Source organism: Myotis nattereri (assembly GCF_964212035.1).
Source record: "Myotis nattereri genome assembly, chromosome: 2".
NCBI lineage: Eukaryota > Metazoa > Chordata > Mammalia > Chiroptera > Vespertilionidae > Myotis > Myotis nattereri.
Genome location: NC_138076.1, coordinates 88,447,529 through 88,468,518, shown reverse-complemented (window position 1 = coordinate 88,468,518; position 20,990 = coordinate 88,447,529). Strand labels below are relative to the sequence as shown.

Below are 20,990 nucleotides of genomic sequence, written 5' to 3'. Positions count from 1 at the left end.
CTCCTATATAGTAAAAGGGTAATATGCCTCCCAGCACCGGGATCAGCGGAGCCACGAGGCCTCCCGGCACCGGGATCAATGTGACAGGGGCAGCGCCCAAACCCCCTGATCGCCCTGCAGCTCTGTGTGTGTGGCAAGGAGCGGGGACACAACCTCCCTATCCGCCCTGCTCTGTTCGTGACAGGGGAAGTCGCCCCAACCCCTTGATTAGTCCTGCTCTGTGCCTGATAGGGGGGAGCTCCCCAACCCCCTGATTGCCCTGCGGCTCTGTGTGTGACAGGCTGCGGTGCCCCAACCCCCTGATCAGCCCTGCTCTGTGCGTGACAGGGTACGGCGCCCCAACGCCCCCCCCCCCACGAGCCCTGCTCTGTGTGTGATGGGGTAGAGCCATAACCTCCCCATCGGCCCTGCCCTAAGTGTGACAGGGTGCGGCGCCCCAACCCCCTGATCCACCCTGCTCTGTGTGTGACAGGGGGCGGTGCCCCAACTCCCCTATCTGCCCTACTCTGTGAGTGACAGGGGGGAGCTCCCCAACCCCCTGATCCACCCTGCTCTGTGCGTGACACGTGGGAGCTCCCCAACCCCCTGATCCCCTTGCGGCTCTGTGTGTGACAGGGTGCGGCGCCCCAACCCCCTCTCCCCCACGGGCCCTGCTCCGTGTGTGCCGGGTTAGAGCCATAACCTCCCCATCGGCCCTGACCTGAGTGTGAGAGTGGCGGCACCCCAACCCCCTGATTGGCCCTGCTCTGTGTGTGACAGGGGGAGCTCCCCAACCCCCTGATTGGCCCTGCTCTGTGTGTGACAGGGTACGGAGCCCCAACCCCCCTGATGGGTCCTGCTCTGTGCATGACGGGGCAGCGCCCCAACCCCCTGATTGGCCCTGCTCTGTGCGTGACAGGGGGTGGCGCCACAACCTCCCCACCGACCCTCTCTTGAGTGTGACAGGGGGCAGTGCCCCAACCCTCCAATCAGCCCTGCCCTGAGCGTTACTGAGGGTGGCATCGCAACCTCCCAATCCACCCTGCTCTGTGCATGACAGGGGGGGGCGGCACCCCAACTCCTCAATCAGCCCTGCTCTGAGCCCGACCAGGGGCTGCACCTAGGGATTGGGCCTGCCCTCTGCCACCCGGGAGCGGGCCTAAGCCAGCAGGTCGTTATCTCCCGAGGGGTCCCAGACTGCGAGAGGGCACAGGCTGGGTTGAGGGATCCTCCCTTCCCCCCGAGTGCACAAATTTTGGTGCACCGGGCATCTAGTCTAAATATATAAAAGCCTAAACGACTGTTATGACTGAATGACCAGAATGAACAGTCGACCAGTTGCTATGACGCGCATTGACCACCAGGGGGCAGACGCTCAACGCAAGAGTTGCCCCTGGTTGTCAGTACCGACCCACAGAAGCCGGGTTCATGGCTGGTCAGTGTAGCTGAGGCAGTGGGAGCCTCTTCTGACTCTGTGGCAGCACTACCAAGTGGCAGGCACAGCAGGCCGGGATGAATACGAGCAGTTTGATGCCCGACCCCAGTTCAGGCTCTTCCCTGGCCGCCTGCCGCTTGGCACACTGCTGTATCCCTTGGGGGGATGGATCGGGCCTAAATCGGCAGTCGGACATCCCCCAAGGGGTCCCAGATTGCAAGAGGGCACAGGCAAGGCTGAGGAATTCCCCTCCTCCCCACCCCCTCCCCGCTCCATGCACAAATCCATGCATTGGCCCTCTAGTATAAAATAAAAAACAACAAACAAATAAAAACTAAACTCATAGATACAGACAACAGAATTGTGGTTATCAGAGAGGAAGGTAAATTGAAGGAGGATGAAGAGCGTAAAGGGATTGACAGAAGGAAGTAGACTTCATGTGGTGAGCCATAATATTGTATTATAATGTTGCACATCTAAAATTTATGTAATGATATTAACCAGTGTTACATCCTCCCCCACAAACAAATGTAATGTTTAAAGAATTACTGGGACTCTGAGCCAAATGACAACGTAGGAGGCTCCTGAATTTCCCTACTCGTGGGGAAGCAGAGAATGTACAGTTACATATGGAGGAAATCTCTCTGAGAGAAATTTAGAAACTAGGTGAGTGACTCCTGCTTGTTAGGTGACTGAGATAATATTTACATCAAAATGGGTAGGAAATGCTGAGACACACTCACCATAAACCTCAGCCCTGGCACAGCACCATACAATTGGGAGGGAACCCTCAACTCCTAGGTTCTCCCTAAGAAGGAAAGGGTTTGAACCGCACATCTAGTCCCCCAACTTTCCAAGCTGCCATCTAAGAAAGAGGCACCCAAATTACCTATCTGTGAATCTAGTTGCTGGTTGGGATTCTCCCAGGAGCCCAAATGAGGCAGTGGGTACTTCCCCTGCTTTCTTTTTTCAGCTTGGTCCAACAAGAAAACCAAGTTGCCAGTATCTTATTGGAAAGAGCTTGAACACACATCTAGTGCCCCAACTTTTATGGCTGCCACTTGGAGGACAGACCCCCAAATAAACTAGGCCTGATAGATAATGGAGCTTGCATTCATGAGTCTCATAGGAGTACAGTAAACAAGGAAGCACTTTTTAAATGGGCATAGGAACACCCCTCATGGTTATACACCCAGGCTCAGTGCAGAAGAAATAGGCCCAGTTTCTCTGTGGAAGGGATTTGAGTGCATCCTTTCCCAGCTGCTGTCCAAGGATTCAACTTTTAATCAGTTTGCCATCAAAATACTGTCTGCAATTCTCCCCTTTGGGACACTGACAAGTCTTGACATACCCTTAACTACTGGGAGCCACTAAGAACAAAGATGATGGGTTAGACAGATACAAATGTTTGGCAGGCACAAGGAACTTAGGCTGATTGACAGGGTTCATCTCTTACATGAGATCATTCTGTCCAGAGTAGGAGAGATGGCTGTTTTACCTAATGTGCAGAAACCAACACAGAGAATTAAGGAAAATGAAGAAACAAAGGGAAATGTTAGAAACAAAAGAATAAGATAAGTCTCTAAAAACCAAGCTTAATGAAGTAGAGATCAGTGATTTGCTTAATAGAAAGTTCAAAATAATAGTCATAAAAATGCTCACCAGGTCAGGAGAGCAATTCATGAACAAAGTGAGAATAACAGAGAGATAGAAAATATTTAAAAATACAGAAACCACAGAGCTGAAGAATACAATAACTGTACTGAAAATTCAACAGAGGGCTTCTACAACACACTAGATAAAATGGAAGTAAGGATCAATAAACTTGAAAACATGATAGGGCAATTCATGGACCAGAGGAACAAAAAGAATTTTAAAAAGAGTGAAAATAGCTTAAGAGACTTAAAGAACATCACTATGTGGACTGATATATGCATTGTAGGGGTCCCTAATGGAAAAGAGAAAGAAAAGGGAAGAGAGCTTTTTGAAATAAATAATGACTGAAAACTTTTTTAACCTGGGGAAAGAAACAGACATTCAGGTTCAAGAAGCACAAATTTTTACAAATAAGAAGGATCCAAAGAGATTCACACCAAGATACATTATAATTAAATTATCAAAGAGATAATGTACACAAAGAGAAAATCTTTAAAGCAGCAAGAAAAAAGTAACTTGTTACGTGCAAAGAAAGCCCCCATAACACTGTGATGGGGGAGAGGGATGACATATTCAAAGTGCTGAAAGAAAAGAACTTCATATAAAATACTATGCCTGGCAAAGTTGTTGTTCAGAACAAAATGAAAGATAAATTATTTCCTAAACAAACAAAAGCTGAAGGTGTCTATCACCACTAAAGTGGCCTTATAAGAAATGTTAAAGGCAGTTCTTCAGGCTGAAATGAAAGGATGCTAATTAGTAACAAAACATGAAAGTATAAAACTTAATGGTAAAGGTAACTTATAGTTAAAGAGAATAATACTGTGAAGGTGGTGGTGAAATTACTTATAATTCTGGTATAAAGTTTTAAGGCAAAAGTATTAAAAAATACAATTACAATAGTTTGTTAATGAATACATAATTTAAAAAGATGTGAAGTGACATCATAACATAAAATGTTGGACAGGGGTATGTAAAATGTAAAGGTTTGTATGTATTCAAACTTAAGTTGTTATCAGCTTAAATTACACTATTATAAATATAACATATTTTCTGTAATCTTCATGGTAATCACAAAGCAAAAACCCATTGTAGAAAAACAAAAGAGAATGACAAAGGAGTTGAAGCATAGCACTATAAAATAATTAAATCACAAGGGAATAGAGGAAGAAAGAAACTACAAAACAGCTAGAAAATAATTAAGAAAATGGCAGTAATAATTCCACACCTTTCAGTAATTACTTTAAATATAAATGGACTAACTTCTTCAATCAAAAGACACAGAGTGGCTGAATGGATAACAAAACAAGATCTAATTATATTCTACTTAGAAGAGAATCACTTCAGCTTTAAGGATATACATGGACTGAATGTGAAGGGATGGAGAAAAAATATTCCATGCAAATGAATTCTAAAAGAATGCAGGAGTATAACAGACAACATTGACATTAAGCCAAAAACTGTAACAAGAGACAAAGAAGGTCTTTATGTAATAATAATACAGTTATGTGCTTCATAACTATGTTTTAGTCAACAATGGACTGCATATGAGATGGTGGTCCCATAATATTATCATGGAGCTGAAAAATTCCTGTCTCCTGGTGACATGGTAGCTGTCATACTGTTATAGTGCAATGCATTACTTATATGTTTATGATGATGGTGGTGCAAACAAATCTACTGCACTGCCACTTGCATAAAAGTATCCTATCTAATAAAGAGGGAATATGCTAATTGACCCTCACACTGTCACAAAGATGGCGGCATTCACAGCCAATAAGGAGGGAATATGCTAATTGACAGCCCCACCCTCAAAGATGGTGGTGCCCATAGCCAATAAGGAGGGAATATGCTAATTGACTGCCATGCCTCAAAGATGGCGGCACCCAGTCCCCTCACCCCTGCCAGGGTGGCAGGTGTGTGGCAAGGCTGGGCCCACCCCCAGGCAGGCCTGGCCGCTCCATGTGCCTGCCTCTGGAGACCCCCAGTCCCCTCAGCCCCCCAGCTGCCCAGGGCCGCCCGAGGCTCAGGTAACCAGGGCCGGCTGAGGCTTGCGCTGCCGGCAGTGGCAGCAGCAGAGGTGTGATGGGGACGTTGCCTTCCCCTGATTGCAGGGTCGCCTCCTACCCCTGAGGGCTCCTGGACTGTGAGAGGGGGCAGGCTGGGCTGAGGCCCCCCCCACCCCCCATCCAGTGCATGAATTTTCATGGACCGGGCCTCTAGTAGCACATATAATTACAATAGTAGATTATAGCATCTAGGTTTATGTAAGTACACACTCTGATGTTTGCACAATGATGAAATCACCTAATGATGCATTTCTCAGACCATATGCCCATTGTTAAGCACCACACATGACTGAAATGGGAACAGTTATTCCAGTTGCTATAACAATCCTATATAATAAAAGGCCAATGGCCGTAACTACCAAAATGACCAAATGAACGGTCACCAGAAAGTGCATGGAGCACCTCTCAGTCCCTTCCCTGTGGCCCACAGGCACCTATCACAGCAAGGCTGGCTACTGGTGGACAGGCGGGTGTGCGTGGTAAGGCGGGCACAGCGAGGTCATTACACCTCTGGCCCAAGGGCGGGGCCTCTGGCCCTGGGTCTGGCCTCTGCCGTAGCCCTGCGGCCAAGCCAGAGGCATAATGACCTCGCTGCCACCACGGCGGCTGCGGATCAGGCCCATAGATAGGCCTGGAGAGAGAGACAGCTGTCAGCAGGGCTGTTCTGGATTTTCCAGAGGAGCCAGTGGCTGCCTATGAAGTGGAGTAGCTGACTGGCATAGAAACCGACCAATCAGAACCTAGTCTGCCTGAACAGCGAAGGCAGAACCTAAGGTGGGGCTGAGGAAGGGTTTTAAGGGCAACAGCTGTTTAGTGTAAGGTATAAGAAAGGGGTTCAATTTGTTAATAACGGGTTTGACAGTATAGTGCATATGGCTGGCTATCAGTCCAGATATAGGGGTTATGTATTTTTGTCTGCCAAAAGCATCTCCTCCTGCTGAAAAAGGCTTCCCCCCACCCCCATTTAAGCAATCCTATTTTATATAATCTATACTAATAAAAGGGTAATATGCTAATTAGAGCAGGTCGACCAGCCATCTTCTGGACATCCAACTTCCTTCTAGACAAAGCCATGGTGGTGGGAGCCGAGGCAGAGGCAGTTAGGGGCGAGATCAGGCTGGCAGGGGGTTAGGGGCAATCAAGCTGGCAGGGGAGGGCAGTTGGGAACAATCAGGCCGGCAGGGGAGGGCAGTTAGGGGCGAGATCAGGTCGGCAGGGGAGGGCAGTTGAGGGTGAACTGGCCTGCAGGGGAGGGCAGTTGGGGGCATTAGGCAGGCAGGCAGGTGAGTGGTTAGGAGCCAGTGGTCCTGCATTGCGAGAGGGATGTCCAAGGGGTCCCAGATTGGAGAGGATGCATGCTGGGCTGAGGGACACCCCGTTCCCCCTGTGCACAAATTTCGTGCTCCAGGCCTCTAGTTATAAATATTCAGCCAACATTGGAGCACCTAAATATATAAAGCAAGTAGTAACACATTTGAAGGGGGAAATAGGCAACAATGAAATAATCCTAGGGGACTTTAATATCCCACTTTTTCTTTTTTAAGCAAAAAAATGGGCAACACACCTAAGTAGATACTTTTGAAAGGAGATGTACAGAAAGCCAAGAGACATGAAAACATGCTCAAAGTCACTAATATCCCGCTTTTGACAATGGCTAGATGATCCAGACAGAAAATTAGTAAGAAAACATTGGACTTACACTTCATGTTAGATCATATGGATCTAACAAACATAGAACATTCCATCCACCAGCAGCAGAATGCACATTCTTCTCAAGTGCACACAGAAGGCTCTCCAGGATGGTTATATGTTTGGCCACAAAACAAGTCTTAATAAATTTAAGATGATTGAAATCATATCAAGCATCTTTTCTAACCACAATGGTATGAACTAGAAATCAATTACAAGAGAAAAACTGGAAAATTTTCAAATATGTAGAGATTAAACCTTACGCTCCTGAACAAATAATTAGCCAAGAAGAAATCAAAAGAGTAATAGAAAATGTGAGACAAATGAAAATGGAAACACAACTTACCAAATTTATGAGATGCAGTAAAAACACTTCTAAGAGGGCAGTTTATAGCAAGAAATGTCCACATTAAGAAAAAATATCTAAAATAACCTAACTTCACACCTCAAAGAACTAGATAAAGAATAAATTAAGCTCAATGTTATTAGAAGGAAGGAACAAAGATCAACAGAAACAAATAAAATAGAAACTAGAAAGATAAAAGATCAATGAAACTAAGCTGGTTTTTTGAAAACATAAAATTAACAAACCTTTAACTAGACTGAGGAAAAAAGAGAAAACTCAAATATAATAAAAAATGAAAGTGGAGACATGACAACTATAATACAGAAATACTAAGGATCATAAGAAACTCCTATGAACAATTGTACACGAACAAATTGGACAACTGAGAAGTGGGTACATTTCTAGAAACATACAAACTACCAAGATTGAATTATGAAGAAATAGAAAATCTGAACAGACCAACAACAAGCAAGGATATTGAATCAAAAATCAAAACACCTCCCAACACAGAAAAGCACAGGACCAGATGGTTTTACAGGTTAATTTTACCAAACATTTTTTAAAATATGTTTTTATTTATTTTTGGAGAGAGGACAAAAAGGGAAAGAGAAATATCAATGAGAGAGAGAAACATTTATTGGCTGCCTATTAGGGATCTAGCCCAGAACCCAGGCCTGTTTCTGAACAGGAATTGAACCAGTAACCTCTTGGTACATGGGACAACACTCAACCATGTTACACTGCCTGGGCTTTACCAAACATTTAAAGAAGAATTAATGCTACTCCTTCTCAAACTCTTCTAAAAACAGAAGAAGGATCATTTCCAAACTATTTTTATGAGGCTAGTATTACTCTGATACCAAAGCCAGATAAAGACACTGTAAGAACAGAAAATTATAGGCCAAATTTCTGTGTTTTTTTTTCTTTTTCTTTTTTTAATCCTCATCTAAAGATATTTTTTCCACTAGAGGCCTGGTGCACGAATTCATGCATGGGTGGGGTCCCTTGGCCTGGACGGCGATTGGGGCTGATTGGGGCTGTCACGCCCAGTCCCGATAGGGGCTGATCAGGGCCGGCCGGTGGGGGGGGGGGGGGGGGGAGGGGGAGGAATGGTGGGAGGTTGGCCAGCCGTGGGAAGTTGGCTGTGGGAGCACACTGACCACCAGGGGGCAGCTCCTGCGTTGAGTGTCTGCCCCCTGGTGGTCAGTGCACGTCACAGTGATCGGTCAATTGGTCGACAGGTCATAACGGTCTCTTAGGCTTATATATATATAGACTAGGGGCCTGGTGCACGAAATTCGTGCACTGGGTGTGGGGGGTGGGGTGGGGAGAGTGTCCCTCAACCCAGCCTGCCCCCTCTCACATACTGGGAGCCCTCAGGCGTTGACCCCCATCACCCTCCAATCGCCTGATCGGCCCCTTGCCCAGGCCTGATGCCTCAGCCAGAGGAGTTGACCCTCATCACCCTCCGATCACCAATCACCAGATCGGCCCCGTGACCAGGCCTGAGGCCTCCAGCAGAGGTGTCAGGCCTGGGCAGGGGACCCCAAGCTCCCCGCGGTTACAGGCTCTGCCCCTGCCCAGGCCTAATGCCTCTGGCCTAGGCGTCCGGCCCAGGCAGCGGGGACCCGCAGTGGCAGCGGGGGGTGCCGCTATCGTGGGCTTCGCTTTAGGCCCAGGCAAGGGACCCCTAGCTCCTGGGACTGCCAGCTTCGACCGTGCCCAGCTCCCATCGCTGGCTCCACCCCTACTTCCTGCTATCACTGGCCAGGGCGGCAAAGGCGCCTGATTCTCCGATCATGGCTGGGGGGCAGGGCAATGGCGGCCCCAGGGCCGCCTTTGCCCTGCCCCCCAGCTCTTAGCTCCCCACTGGGTTTCCGATCACTGTCAATGACAGGGGGCTTCTTCCTGCTTTCCCTTTTGCCTCCCTGCATTGTGCCTACATATGCAAATTAGCCGCCATCTTGTTGGCAGTTAACTGCCAATCTTACTTGGCAGTTAACTGCCAATCTTAGTTGGCAGTTAATTTGCATATAGCCCTGATTAGCCAATGAAAACGGTATCGCCGTACGCCAATTACCATTTTTCTCTTTTATTAGTGTAGATTGATTTTCAGACAGAGTGTAAAGGAAGAAGGAGTAGAGGGGAGAGAGAGAGAGAGATTGAGAGAGAATTATTGATATGAGAGGGACATACCTACTGGTTGCCCCCTGTATATGCACTGACTGGGGCCTGGGATCAAATCTTTAAGATCAGATACAAGACAAGGATGCCCATTCTTCATTCTTGCCACTTGTATTCATCTGAAAGACCTAGCCAGAGCAGTTAGTAAATAAAGAAGAAAGAAGTCTATATTTGCAGATGAGATGATATTATATACAGAAAACCCTAAAGACTGCACCAAAAGATTGCTAGAACTTATAAACAAATTTAGGAAAGTTGGAGGTATAAAATCAATATATAGAAATCTGTTGCACTAACAAAAAATTATCAGAAAAAAATCAGACACAGTCCCATTTTAATAACACCAAGAAGAAATATTTAGGAGTAAATTAGCTATGGAAGTGAAAGATCTATACACTGAAAACTATCAAACATTAATGAAAAATTGAAGAAAACACAAATAAGTGGAAAATATTTTGTGTTCATGGATTGGAAGAATTAATAATGTTAAAAGATCAATACTACTCAGAGTTCTACAGATTCAATGCAATTCTTATCAAAATTTTTCACAGAAATAGAAACAAAATCCTAAAATTCATATGGAACCACAAACGATTCCAAATAGCCAATGCAATCTTGAAAAAACAAAAAAAAAGCTGGGCACATCACACTTCCTGATTTCTAACTATATTACAAAGCTATAGTAGTGTGGTACAGGTAAAAATAGATACGTAGATCACTACAACAGAATATAAACCCAGAAATAAACCCATGCATATATGATCAATTAATTTTGAACAAAGGAGCCAAAAATATACAATGGAAAAGAATAGTGGTGTAGGGGAAACTGGATATTGATATCTACATGCTAAAGAATTAAAATGGACTCCTATTTTGCACTGTACACAAAAATCAACTCAGATTGGATTAAGACTTGTATATATGACCTGAAACCATAAAAGTCCTCGAAGAAAACATAGGGGATAAGCTCCTACTCTTGAGAATACCTATAGCTCAAGGGAATCTAAGGGGGAGGGTGCCATCTTTTCCAGTGTTGATATTGCTGGTTCAACTCCCATCCTGATTCTACCCTGCCCCTTAGTCATCATAGAAATGCAAATCAAAACCACAATGAGATGCAGCCTCACACCTATAAGGATTTTATTATCATAAAGAAAAGATGTAACAAATGCTGGGAGGATGTGGAGAAATGAGAATTCTTGTATACTATTAACTTTATTAAAAATTGGCTCAGCCTGGCTGGCATGGCTCAGTGGTTGAGCCAGGACCTATGAACCAGAAGCTCACAGTTTGATTCCGGGTCGGGGCACATGGCTGGGTTGCAGGCTCAATCCCCAGTGTGGGGTGAGAAGAAGGCAGCTGATCAATGATTCTCTCTCATCATTGATGTTTCTATATTTCTCTTATCCCTTCCTCTCTGAAATCAATAAAAAAATATTTTAAAAATATTGGCTCAAATGGATCACAGATATAAATGTAAAACATAAAACTATAACACTTTTTTAAAAATCAAGGAAAAACTTCAGGATATAGAGTTAGGCAAAGAATTATTGAACTTGACACTAAAAGTATAATCTATAAAACAAAAATTGATAAATTGGATTCTATCAAAATTCAGAACTTTTCCTCTGCAAAAGATCCTGTTAATAGGATAAAAAGTCAAGCTACAGATTGGGAAAAAAATACTTTAAACCACATATGTGACAAAAAAACTAGAATATGTTAAAAACCCTCAAAACTTAATAGTGTAAAAAAAACAAACTATCCAATTAAAAATGGGCAAAAGACATAAAGAGACATTTCACCAAAGAGGAGTATGTACAGATAGCTATACATGCTGTTCCCTAGCCATTACAGAAATGCAATTGGAGACCAACATGAGAAATTACTACATACTTATCACAACAGCTAAAATAAAAATTAATGACAACGCGAAATGCTGGTAAGGATGCATAAAAACTACATTGCTGATGGAAATTAAAATGGTATAACCAATCTGGAAAACAATTTTGTCAATTTCTTAAAAAACTAAACATGCAACTGTCATAGAAGCAATTACACTCCTGGTATTTATTACAGAGAAATGAAACCTGGTTATGAATGTTCACAGCAACTTTGTTTTTGTTTTGCCATTGATTTGTAGAGAGAGTGGAAGGGAGGGAGGGGGAGAGAGAGAGAGAGAGAAACATCATGTGAGAGAGACACATCCATGGGTTGCCTCCTGCATATGCCCCGAAGAATTTGGTTATGTCTATAGACTACTATTTTATAACTACTATTTTATATTCCCCATGTGCCACTTCATTTACTGCTGTGAGAAGTCGACTTCTAATTGTCCAAATTTTCCACAGTGCAAACCCTGTGGAAAGGAACTACATCTACTAGTATTTTGTAGGCTCTATGTTGAATGTTTGAGAGCACAACTGACTAAAGAGTAAATTAATGGTTTCACATTATGAAGGACAGTGCTATTTGCATGTATATGTATATGTATATAAACAGCCTTTGAAATATAATTCACATGTCATATAGTTGACCCATTTCAAGTATATGATACAGTGATTGGTTGTTTCTTTAACAGGGCAAAAAGGATGTGACCCAGATATTTAACAACATCCTGAGAAGACAGATAGGCACTCGATGTCCTACTGTGGAGTACATTAGTGCTCATCCTCATATCCTATTTATGCTCCTCAAAGGGTAAGTACATGGTTTCCTTCAAAGTAGGTTTGAGTTTAGAATAGTTGTTAAAAGTAGAACTTATATGCATAGCCCATGGACAGATAATAGTGCGGGGAAGGCCTGGGGAGGACAGGGAAGCGGGGAGACAGTCAATGGGGGGAAAGGGGGACATCTGTAATATTTTCATCAATAAAGATAAAATTTTTAAAAAGTATATAGCATTAGCCTCATTTTGAGATATGATGGGTTCTCTTTTGTAATAACAGTAAAGGTATTTGCCATGCTTAAGGTCAGTCTTCCAAATCAGCATCACCATAATTACTTAGACCACAGCAAAATCCTTTCTTTACATCTTTATATTCCTTTTTTCAATATTAAATTTATTGGATGATATTGGTTAATAAAATTATATAAGTTTCAAGTGTACTATCCTATATTACATCATCTGTATGTTACATTCTGTGTTTACCACCCAAAGTCAAAACTCTTCCTGTCACCATATTTTGACCCCCATACCTTTACTACCTCCCTCCTCCCCACCTTTCCCCTCTGGTAACCACCATACTATTGTCTGTCTATGAGTTTTTGTATACTTGTCTTATTTGTTCATTTGTTGTTTTCAGTTTTCTATCCTACATGGGTGAAATCATATGATTCTTGACTTTTTCCATCTGACATATTTTGCTTAGCATGATATTCTTAAGATCCATCTATATAGTTGCAAATGGCAGTATTCCATCTTTTCTTATGGCTGAATAATATTCCATAGTATATATACCCTATCTTCTTTATCCACTCCTCTATCGAAGAATACTTCAGTTGTTTCCATGTCTTGGTCACTGTGAATAATGCTGCAATGAACATGGAGGCACATATATCGTTACGAATAAATGTTTTCAAATTTTCAGGTAGATACCCAGGAGAGGGATTGCTGGGTCACATGGTAACTCTAGTCTTAATTTTTTGAAGAACCTATTAAACATAGTATATACTGTATGTCCTAGCCAGAGTAATCAGGCAACAGAAAGAAATAAAAAACATCCAAAAAAAAAAGACTTCCAAATTAGGATTGAAGAAGTAAAATTATCACTTTTGGTTGAAGACAGGATTCTTTATATAGAAAACCCTCAAGACTCCCTTAAAAAACTATTAGAAACAATAAACAAATATAATAAATTTGCAGGATACAAAATCAATGTACAAATATCCATTCCATTTCTCTATATAACAATGAAATTTTAGAAAAAGAAGTGAAAAAAATTCCTTTTGCAATTGCAACAAAAATAATAAAATACCTAGGAATAAAATTAACAAAAGATATGAAGGACCTATAACTGAAAACTATATTATAAAGAGAAACTGAATAAGACAAAGAAATGGAAAGATATTCTGTGTTCATAGATTGGATGAATCAACATTGTTAAAGTGGCCATATTACCCAAGGCAACATACGGATTTAATGTAACCCCCATCAAACTCCCAATGGAATTTTCTCTTTTTTTAAAAAAAAAGAGTTATGATGATATTATATGGAGCTTTAAAATACCCCAGTCAAAAAAAAAACGGGGGAAAGGGGCATTAGGGAGATAGATGAAAGAAACAGAAAAATATTGACAGTTGTTAAGGCTGGGTGATCGGTACATTGTGTTTTTTTTGTACTTTCTACTTTTTTACTTTTTTATACTAGTATGGTTTAATAAAAACTTTTAGAAATAAGATTATTGGGAGGAATTTATGATTTTAATATTAGAATTCTGGCACATCTTCCACTGGTCATGATTCGTTATGGATCACTGAGAGAAGTTTAATAACCTCATCCTCAGGTTCTCTCACTACCCTGGAATGTCACTTATCTGGGCAAGGAGAAAAGGCCATTTAGAGAAAAGTCTTTACTCATAGTCTTTTCATAAATTTGGGCTCCAAATCCTTTATACCATATTTTATATCCCATATCCAGATTAGTCTCTTTGGTGGACAAGTATTAATTTCTTTCTGACTTGTATTCTTTATGGTTAGACTTAGGTTGAATATGGTATGTTACTATCATATATCTAAAGACAATTCAGTAAAAAAATGCTGTTCTTTAACAAACTGTTAATTCCCTAGGATTTCAAGCTAAACTAGAAAGAAAATGGTGACAAGTAAAGTTGATTCTGATACAACTATTCCACTTAGGGCTTCTTGTTATCTGCCCTGTCTTCAGAATCTCCTGTAATTCCCTCTTCCTTCACACTTAAACAGTCCTCAAATCTCATTAAAGATATTAATGGTAAAACAAACAAACAAAAAACCCCCACAAAACATGAAATTTAGAAACAGATCTGGGTTAAAAACTTGCTTCTGTCGCTTACTAGCTGAATAACCTTGAGAAATCTAGCCTTATTTTCTCTAAGTTTCAATTTCATCATCTATAAAATGTTAAGAATAATACCTGGTTCTAAGTATTATTAAAAGGATTAAATGAAATAACATCAGTAGAGATACTGAATGCAATACCTGGAACATAACAAGTATATAATAAATGGTATCTACAAAACAGAAAGTGAAAAAATGGATTTAAAGTTTGGGTTAAAACATAAAAGAAGAAAAAAAAAGAAAAGAAAAGCGTAAAAGGAGAATCACTATAATAGAGAATAAAAACCAGAGGAGTCATCACCAAATTGTTCATAATGGTTTCTTTGGGAGATATGCACTCCCTTTCTATATTATGCATTTCTAAAAATGTTTGAATTTTTAAATAATAAATATGTTATTACTTTGAATTAGAAAAAATTGAAATATTTAAAATATATATACTCTCTTCATTCTCAAAATTACCACTAAAGTTCTGACCCTACTTATCTCCTCTTGGACTCTTCCAAGCTGAAATCTCAGTTCCCGTACTCTCCAAGCCATTTTCCTCATTGCCACTCAACTGATCATATCTAGTTCCTGGGTAGTCTCCAAAGTCTAATATTTTGTCATGGTTCCTGCCCTCAGGAACCTTATCTATAAGTAGAATAAATGAGATAAATATTTGTTCTTTACCAAACCTAAGGTTATTGTTATTGTGATTTTAAACTTAAGATAGGCTTAACTTGTGGACCACCTCTTTATATAATAGGCAATAAGCTTTCGAAAGCCAATATCCTGGAGGGTAGTCAGATTAGAATGATATATGTTTATTATAGATCCCTTAAACCAGGAGTGGGAAACCTTTTTTCTGCCAAGGGCCATTTGAATATTTATAACATCATTTGCAGGCCATACAAAATTATCAACTTAAAAAAAAATTAGCTACTATATTTGGTCAAACATTTAATTAACTCATCCCTAATGCCTTGGCAGGGCCAGACCAAATGATTTCACAGGCCTTATACGGCCTGTAGGATGGATGTTTCCCACCCCTGCTCTGAGCCAACAGTCTTTATATTTTCTTAAGTCCTCTATGAATAAATGACAATGCTTTTCTCCTTCAATATTGTTCATTTTCTTAAAACCTTATTATACACTGTAGTATAACTCAAACCTAGATTTATTTCATTGTTAAATTTGACACTTAAAAAATTGTTATTAAATTAGAAATCAACAGGTCTAGTATGCTATTCCTGAATTGTTCCCTACAATAGACATTGTGTTTTTCTAGTGGAGTTTTTTCTGTGAGCTGTAATTCTACTTCATGATTATACTGAGTCAGTCAATCCAAAACTATTAATTACTGGTTATCTATTATATGCAAACTAGGGGCCTGGTGCATGAAATTCATGCACTGTCGTGCGGGGGCGGGGGTGGTCCCTCAGCCCAGCCTGCCCCCTCTCACATACTGGGAGCCCTCAGGGGATGTCCTAGTGACGGCTTAGGCCAGCTCCCTGCTCCCCTTGGGGAGCGGGCCTAAGCCGCAGTCTGTGGGAGGCGACTGGGCTAATCAGGGGAAGGCACCAGCCCCATCACACTGCTGCTGCAGCCACTGCCAGTCACCGCAGCCACCAAGGTGTTTTCATTAACATGGACTCCAGTCCCTTCACCATGAAAAATGACAACTTTCTTTAGGCATTTTCAAGATGTGTCTTTCATAGGATATGACATTTCTTTATTATTTTTTTTTATCCTCACCTGAGGATGTTTCCATTGATTTTTAGAGAATGTGGAAGAGAAAGGGAAAGACAGAGAGAAACATCAAAGTGAGAAGAACACTTTGATTGGTTGCCTCCTGCATGAGCGCTGATCTGGGCCCCAGCCAGGGAAGAGCCTGCAACCTAGGTACATGCCCTTGGTCAGAATTGAACCCAGATCATGTGATAGGCAGGCCGAGGCATTATCTACTGAGCCAAACCGGCTAGGGCAGGATATGATATTTCTTAGCCCCTCCAGCAGCAGACCTTCGTTTTTTTCTCCAGGAGTGAGGTGGAAAAACCCTACGTCACCTTCTTGGATTCTTATTACCCAAGTTACTAAGAATATTACCAGTGGCATACAGGGAGCTTAGCCAATGAGCGCTCAGAAAAGGTGTTTCCTCTGTAGTTCACACTGATCTCCGGCTCGGCCCCTGCCCAGGCCTAAGGCCTTAGGCCGGGCGTTAGGCCTGGGCAGGGGACCCCCCAGCCCTGTGCAATCGCCAACTCCGCCCCTGCCCAGGCCTCAGGCCTCTGGCTGGGGTGTTAGGCCTGGGCAGGGGACCCCCAGTCCGCTCTGATAGCAGGCTCTGCCCTGCCCAGGCCAGAGGAGTGTTTGGCCTGGGCAGGGGACCCCCAGTCTGCTCCGATCACCTGCCCAGGCCTAAGACCTCTGTCCGGGACCTTAGGCCTGGGCAGGGGACCCCCAGCCCGCTCTGATTGCAGGCTCTGCCCCTGCCCAGGCCAGAGGGCGTTAGGCCTGGGAAGGGGACCCCCAGGCCGCTCCGATCGCCTGCCCAGGCCTAAGGCCTCTGGCCCGGGTCTTTGGTCTGGGCAGGGGACCCCCAGCCCGCTTCGATCACAAGGCTCCACCCCTTCCCAGGCCTCAGGCCTCTGGCCAGGGCCTTAGGCCTGGGCAAGGGACCCCCAGCCCCGGGCAGTCGCCACCTCCACCCCTGCCCAGGCCTCAGGCCTCTGGCCAGGGCATTAGGCCTCGCAGGGGACCCCCAGCCCCGGGTGATTGCCGGCTCCGCCCCTACCAAGGCCTCTGGCTGGGGCGTTAGGCCTGGGCAGGGGACCCCCAGCCCCAGGCAATTGCTGGCTCCACCCCTTCCCAGGCCTCAGGTCTCTGGACGGGCATTAGGCCTGGGCAGGGACCCCCAGCCCGCTCCGATGGCCCGCTCCGCCCCTTTCCAGGTCTCAGGCCTCTGGCCGGGGTGATCACCAGCTCCGCCTTCCCGGGTGGTGTCTGTCACTGCCCGCCCCACCTCCCCAGTCCCCGATCTGTGGCCCGGATCCTGCGGGCGGTGTCTGGCGCTGCCCACCCCACCTGCAGTATGCAAATTTAATGGCCAGCTTTGTTGGGTTAATTTGCATACTCTTCTGATTGGCTGGTGGGCATAGCGAAGGTATGGTCAATTAGCATCTTTGTCTTTTATTAGTGTAGATTATTTATATATCTGTCCCTTATCTTTTTTCTGAACTCCAGATGGGTATATACTACTGCAAAGGCGATATCTCTAACTAGATATCAGGCATCTCAGAGTTAACATGGTCAAAGACAATCTCTTAATTTCTAACCTGTTCCTCGACTAGTTTATTCATTTTTAATGAATGGCACCACCATCTACCCAATTATATTTAAGCCCAAAACACAGAACTCATTCTTTAATCTTCAGTTTCACCCCAAATTGACTCCCCTGCCCTAGCTACATCAGCAAGTCCTGTTGACCCTTCCTTCAAACAATATGCATGACCTGAACCACAGCCAGCGATTTTACTACTACTACCCCAGTCCAAGCTACCATCATCTCTAGTTGGGCTTTCTTGCTTTAAACTCTCCAAAGACTTCCTATTGAAAGTCCTGTAGGTTATCAGGCCCCCGCCCTTCTCTGCACTCCTGCCTCATTTCACACCATTCACTGCTCTTCCACTTGCACTTCAACTACACTGGCCTTCTCCTCTAACTCATCAAGCTGGTTCTTGCCTTAGAGCCTTTGTACAGTTAGTTGCCTTTGCTTGGAATCCTTTGCCTATTCCCTGGCGACACAATCTAAAGTAAATTAAATTAAGTAGTAGTTACACTCTAAATATACCTGTTGTTACCAGAGCCCTGGGTTCTAGGCTAGAAATAGAGTACCCACAGAATCATGACTCAGGTGAAGGTTCATTAAAGCTTTGTGCACAAAGGGAGACAACACTTAGAAAACAGGAAAGATGCTACTTTTTGAGCAATGGCTGGGGAGCAGTTTTAAGGGAATTTAGACAGGAAAGATGACATCTAAGTATAATGTCTAAGCATGTAGTGGTGGGGCTCTTTGATGCTTGCACAGTATATCATGTTTCTTCATGTGTCACATTTCTCATTAGCGTATTAAATCTCTACCCAGGGTGTGTTTTTTACTGTTATAATGTCGATAGGTCATGCAATAGTTGTTCTGGGGCTAAACTGCGCATGCATTAGGATTGGGATACTTTCCCCCAATAAAGCAGATCTCTGGCATTGCTTTGTCTGGCCTGTAATTGGGTGCAGGGTTTGAGGGGCAACCAAAGGAAATGCCAATCTTATCATGACAGGCTCAGCCTGTCACACTATTTTTATTCTCTTTAGTTTAAGAGCACTTCTCAGAAAATGAAATTATCTTTTCATTTTTTATAGCCTGCCTCTTCCCCCACCAGATGTAACCTCTATAAATATGGAACAAGTGACCTTGACTAGGAAGCCAGTGACCTTGTCTGCTTACTGATGTACCCCCAGTACCTGGAATAATACCACACACATCATAGATATTCAGTGGGCATTGGATGAATGGTGTTTGAAAGAACTATGACAAGTGCTATCTATGCCTCCATTAACAGCAGTATTGAAAAGGTTCTTTTGATACTATTAATATTATTTTGTTAATAGGATAACAGAGTTCTCTATCTCTTGTTTATGCTTTAGATATGAAGCCCCACAGATTGCCTTACGTTGTGGAATTATGCTGAGAGAATGTATTCGACATGAACCACTTGCCAAAATCATCCTCTTTTCTAATCAATTCAGAGATTTCTTTAAGTATGTGGAGTTGTCAACATTTGATATTGCATCAGATGCCTTTGCTTCTTTTAAGGTAATTTTTTTTCCTTAATAAAGTAGATCACTTAGTTTCAGCATTTAGAGTCACGTGGCCTCTGAAGAAGCAATTTAATTTTAAAAAGCAGAAAATTCTATTCTTTGGCTTGGGCATAGACAAATGTGTATGTTGTGGATCATAAGAGGCATTAGAAAATAGACTACAGTCTATTAGGCCAGTCTGCCACATCTCAACATACTGCCACAGCTAATACAGAATGAATTCCAATATATAAATAGGAAAAAACAGTACTCTATGTATGTCATACTTTTATTTATGTTAAAAACAAAGTGTATAAGCTTCCACTTAACGTGTATATGTATCAAATGCCTCTGGAAGGGTATCTGGGAAATAGAGTGTTTGCCTCCAAGGAAAGGAATTGGGTAGTGAAGGGAAGTGGAGAACTACATCTTTGAAAATGAAAGACATAATATTATTTTTATCAGTGTACTTTTAAAGTTCCACATAGTGGAACAAGCACTAATAAATTATATTGTATGTTTTTTATAATCTTACATATTCTTAGAAACTTTTTATATACTTTGTTATTATGTTGGTGTTAAGTTTAATCTAACTTAGTTTTTAAATTAAAACATATTTTTAATTGTGGTAAAATGCACATAAAATTATCATTTTAACCATTGTTTAGTGTATACTTTAGTACATATGTATATTCATATTATCATATAACCAGTTTCTATTAAATAATTTTCCATTTCCCTCTTCCTCCAGCCACTGGCAGCCACTTTCTACTTTCTGTTTCTATGAGTTTGATCGTCAAAAAGATGTTCAGAGAGCATATTAGAAAATACTGTAGCTAGTTTGCAAACTAAAATACTAGCACTTATACATCCAATGAATGATATCCCCTTCAGGTTTCTATTTTAGAAAGCCAGGTACTCATTCTTATGATTCTGTCATTGTTTAGTGTATTTGAAACTGGTATCAATGTTTGTGGCATGTTCATTTTTCTTTTTAAAAAATGTTTTTATTGAGTTTTAGAGAGAGAGAGGAAGGGAGATGAAGAAAGGAATAGAAACATTGATGAAAGAGAAACATCATTGATCAGCTGCCTCCTGCACACCTCCTATAGAGGATCAAGCCTGCCACCTGGGCATGTGCTCTGACCGGGAATTGAACTGTGCCCTCCTGGTTCATGGGTTGATACTCAACCACTGAGCCATACTGGCCTGGCAGCATGTTCATTTTTCAATAATGGCAAATATTTAAAAAAAAATACTTTTATTGATTTTAGAGAGGAAGGGAGAGGGAGAGAAAGATAGAAACATCAATGATGAGAGAGAACCATTGATCGGCTGCCTCCTGCATGCCCCCAACCATGGTTGAGCCCGCAGCCTGGACATGTGCTCTGACCGGTAATTGAACCGTGACCTCCTGGCTCATAGGTTGATGCTCAACCACTGAACCACGTTTGCAGGTTCAATTCCCAGTCGGAGCACATGCCCAGGTTGCGGGCTCATTCCCCTGTAAGGGGGCGTACAGGAGGCAGCCAATTGATGTTTCACTCTCACAATTGTGTTCATTTTTCAGTAATGGCAAATCTTTATGCTTTGAGGGCAGATAAAAGTTTTAGAAATAGCAAATAGCTATTTGACTTCCAGGTGGGGTAAAGTGGCCAATCAAATTAGTTAGAACTGTATTGGGCTTTGGTTATAGTAATTATTGTGATAATAAAAAACAAATTTTAAAATAGCCAAAATGGAGCCTGATTTTCTTCATTGT

The 20,990-nt window shown here is 42.5% G+C and overlaps 1 protein-coding gene across 8 annotated transcripts in view; it reads left to right on the top strand.

Moving 5' to 3' along the window:
* CAB39L (calcium binding protein 39 like) overlaps positions 1-20,990 on the top strand; it is a 151,868-nt gene that overhangs the window by 83,674 nt on the left and 47,204 nt on the right. For all 8 annotated transcript variants that reach the window (XM_081082798.1, XM_081082797.1, XM_081082796.1 and 5 more), the window contains 2 exons: positions 11,940-12,058; positions 19,076-19,244. In XM_081082798.1, coding sequence (XP_080938924.1) covers positions 11,940-12,058; positions 19,076-19,244 — 288 coding nt within the window. The remainder of the gene's footprint in view (positions 1-11,939; positions 12,059-19,075; positions 19,245-20,990) is intronic.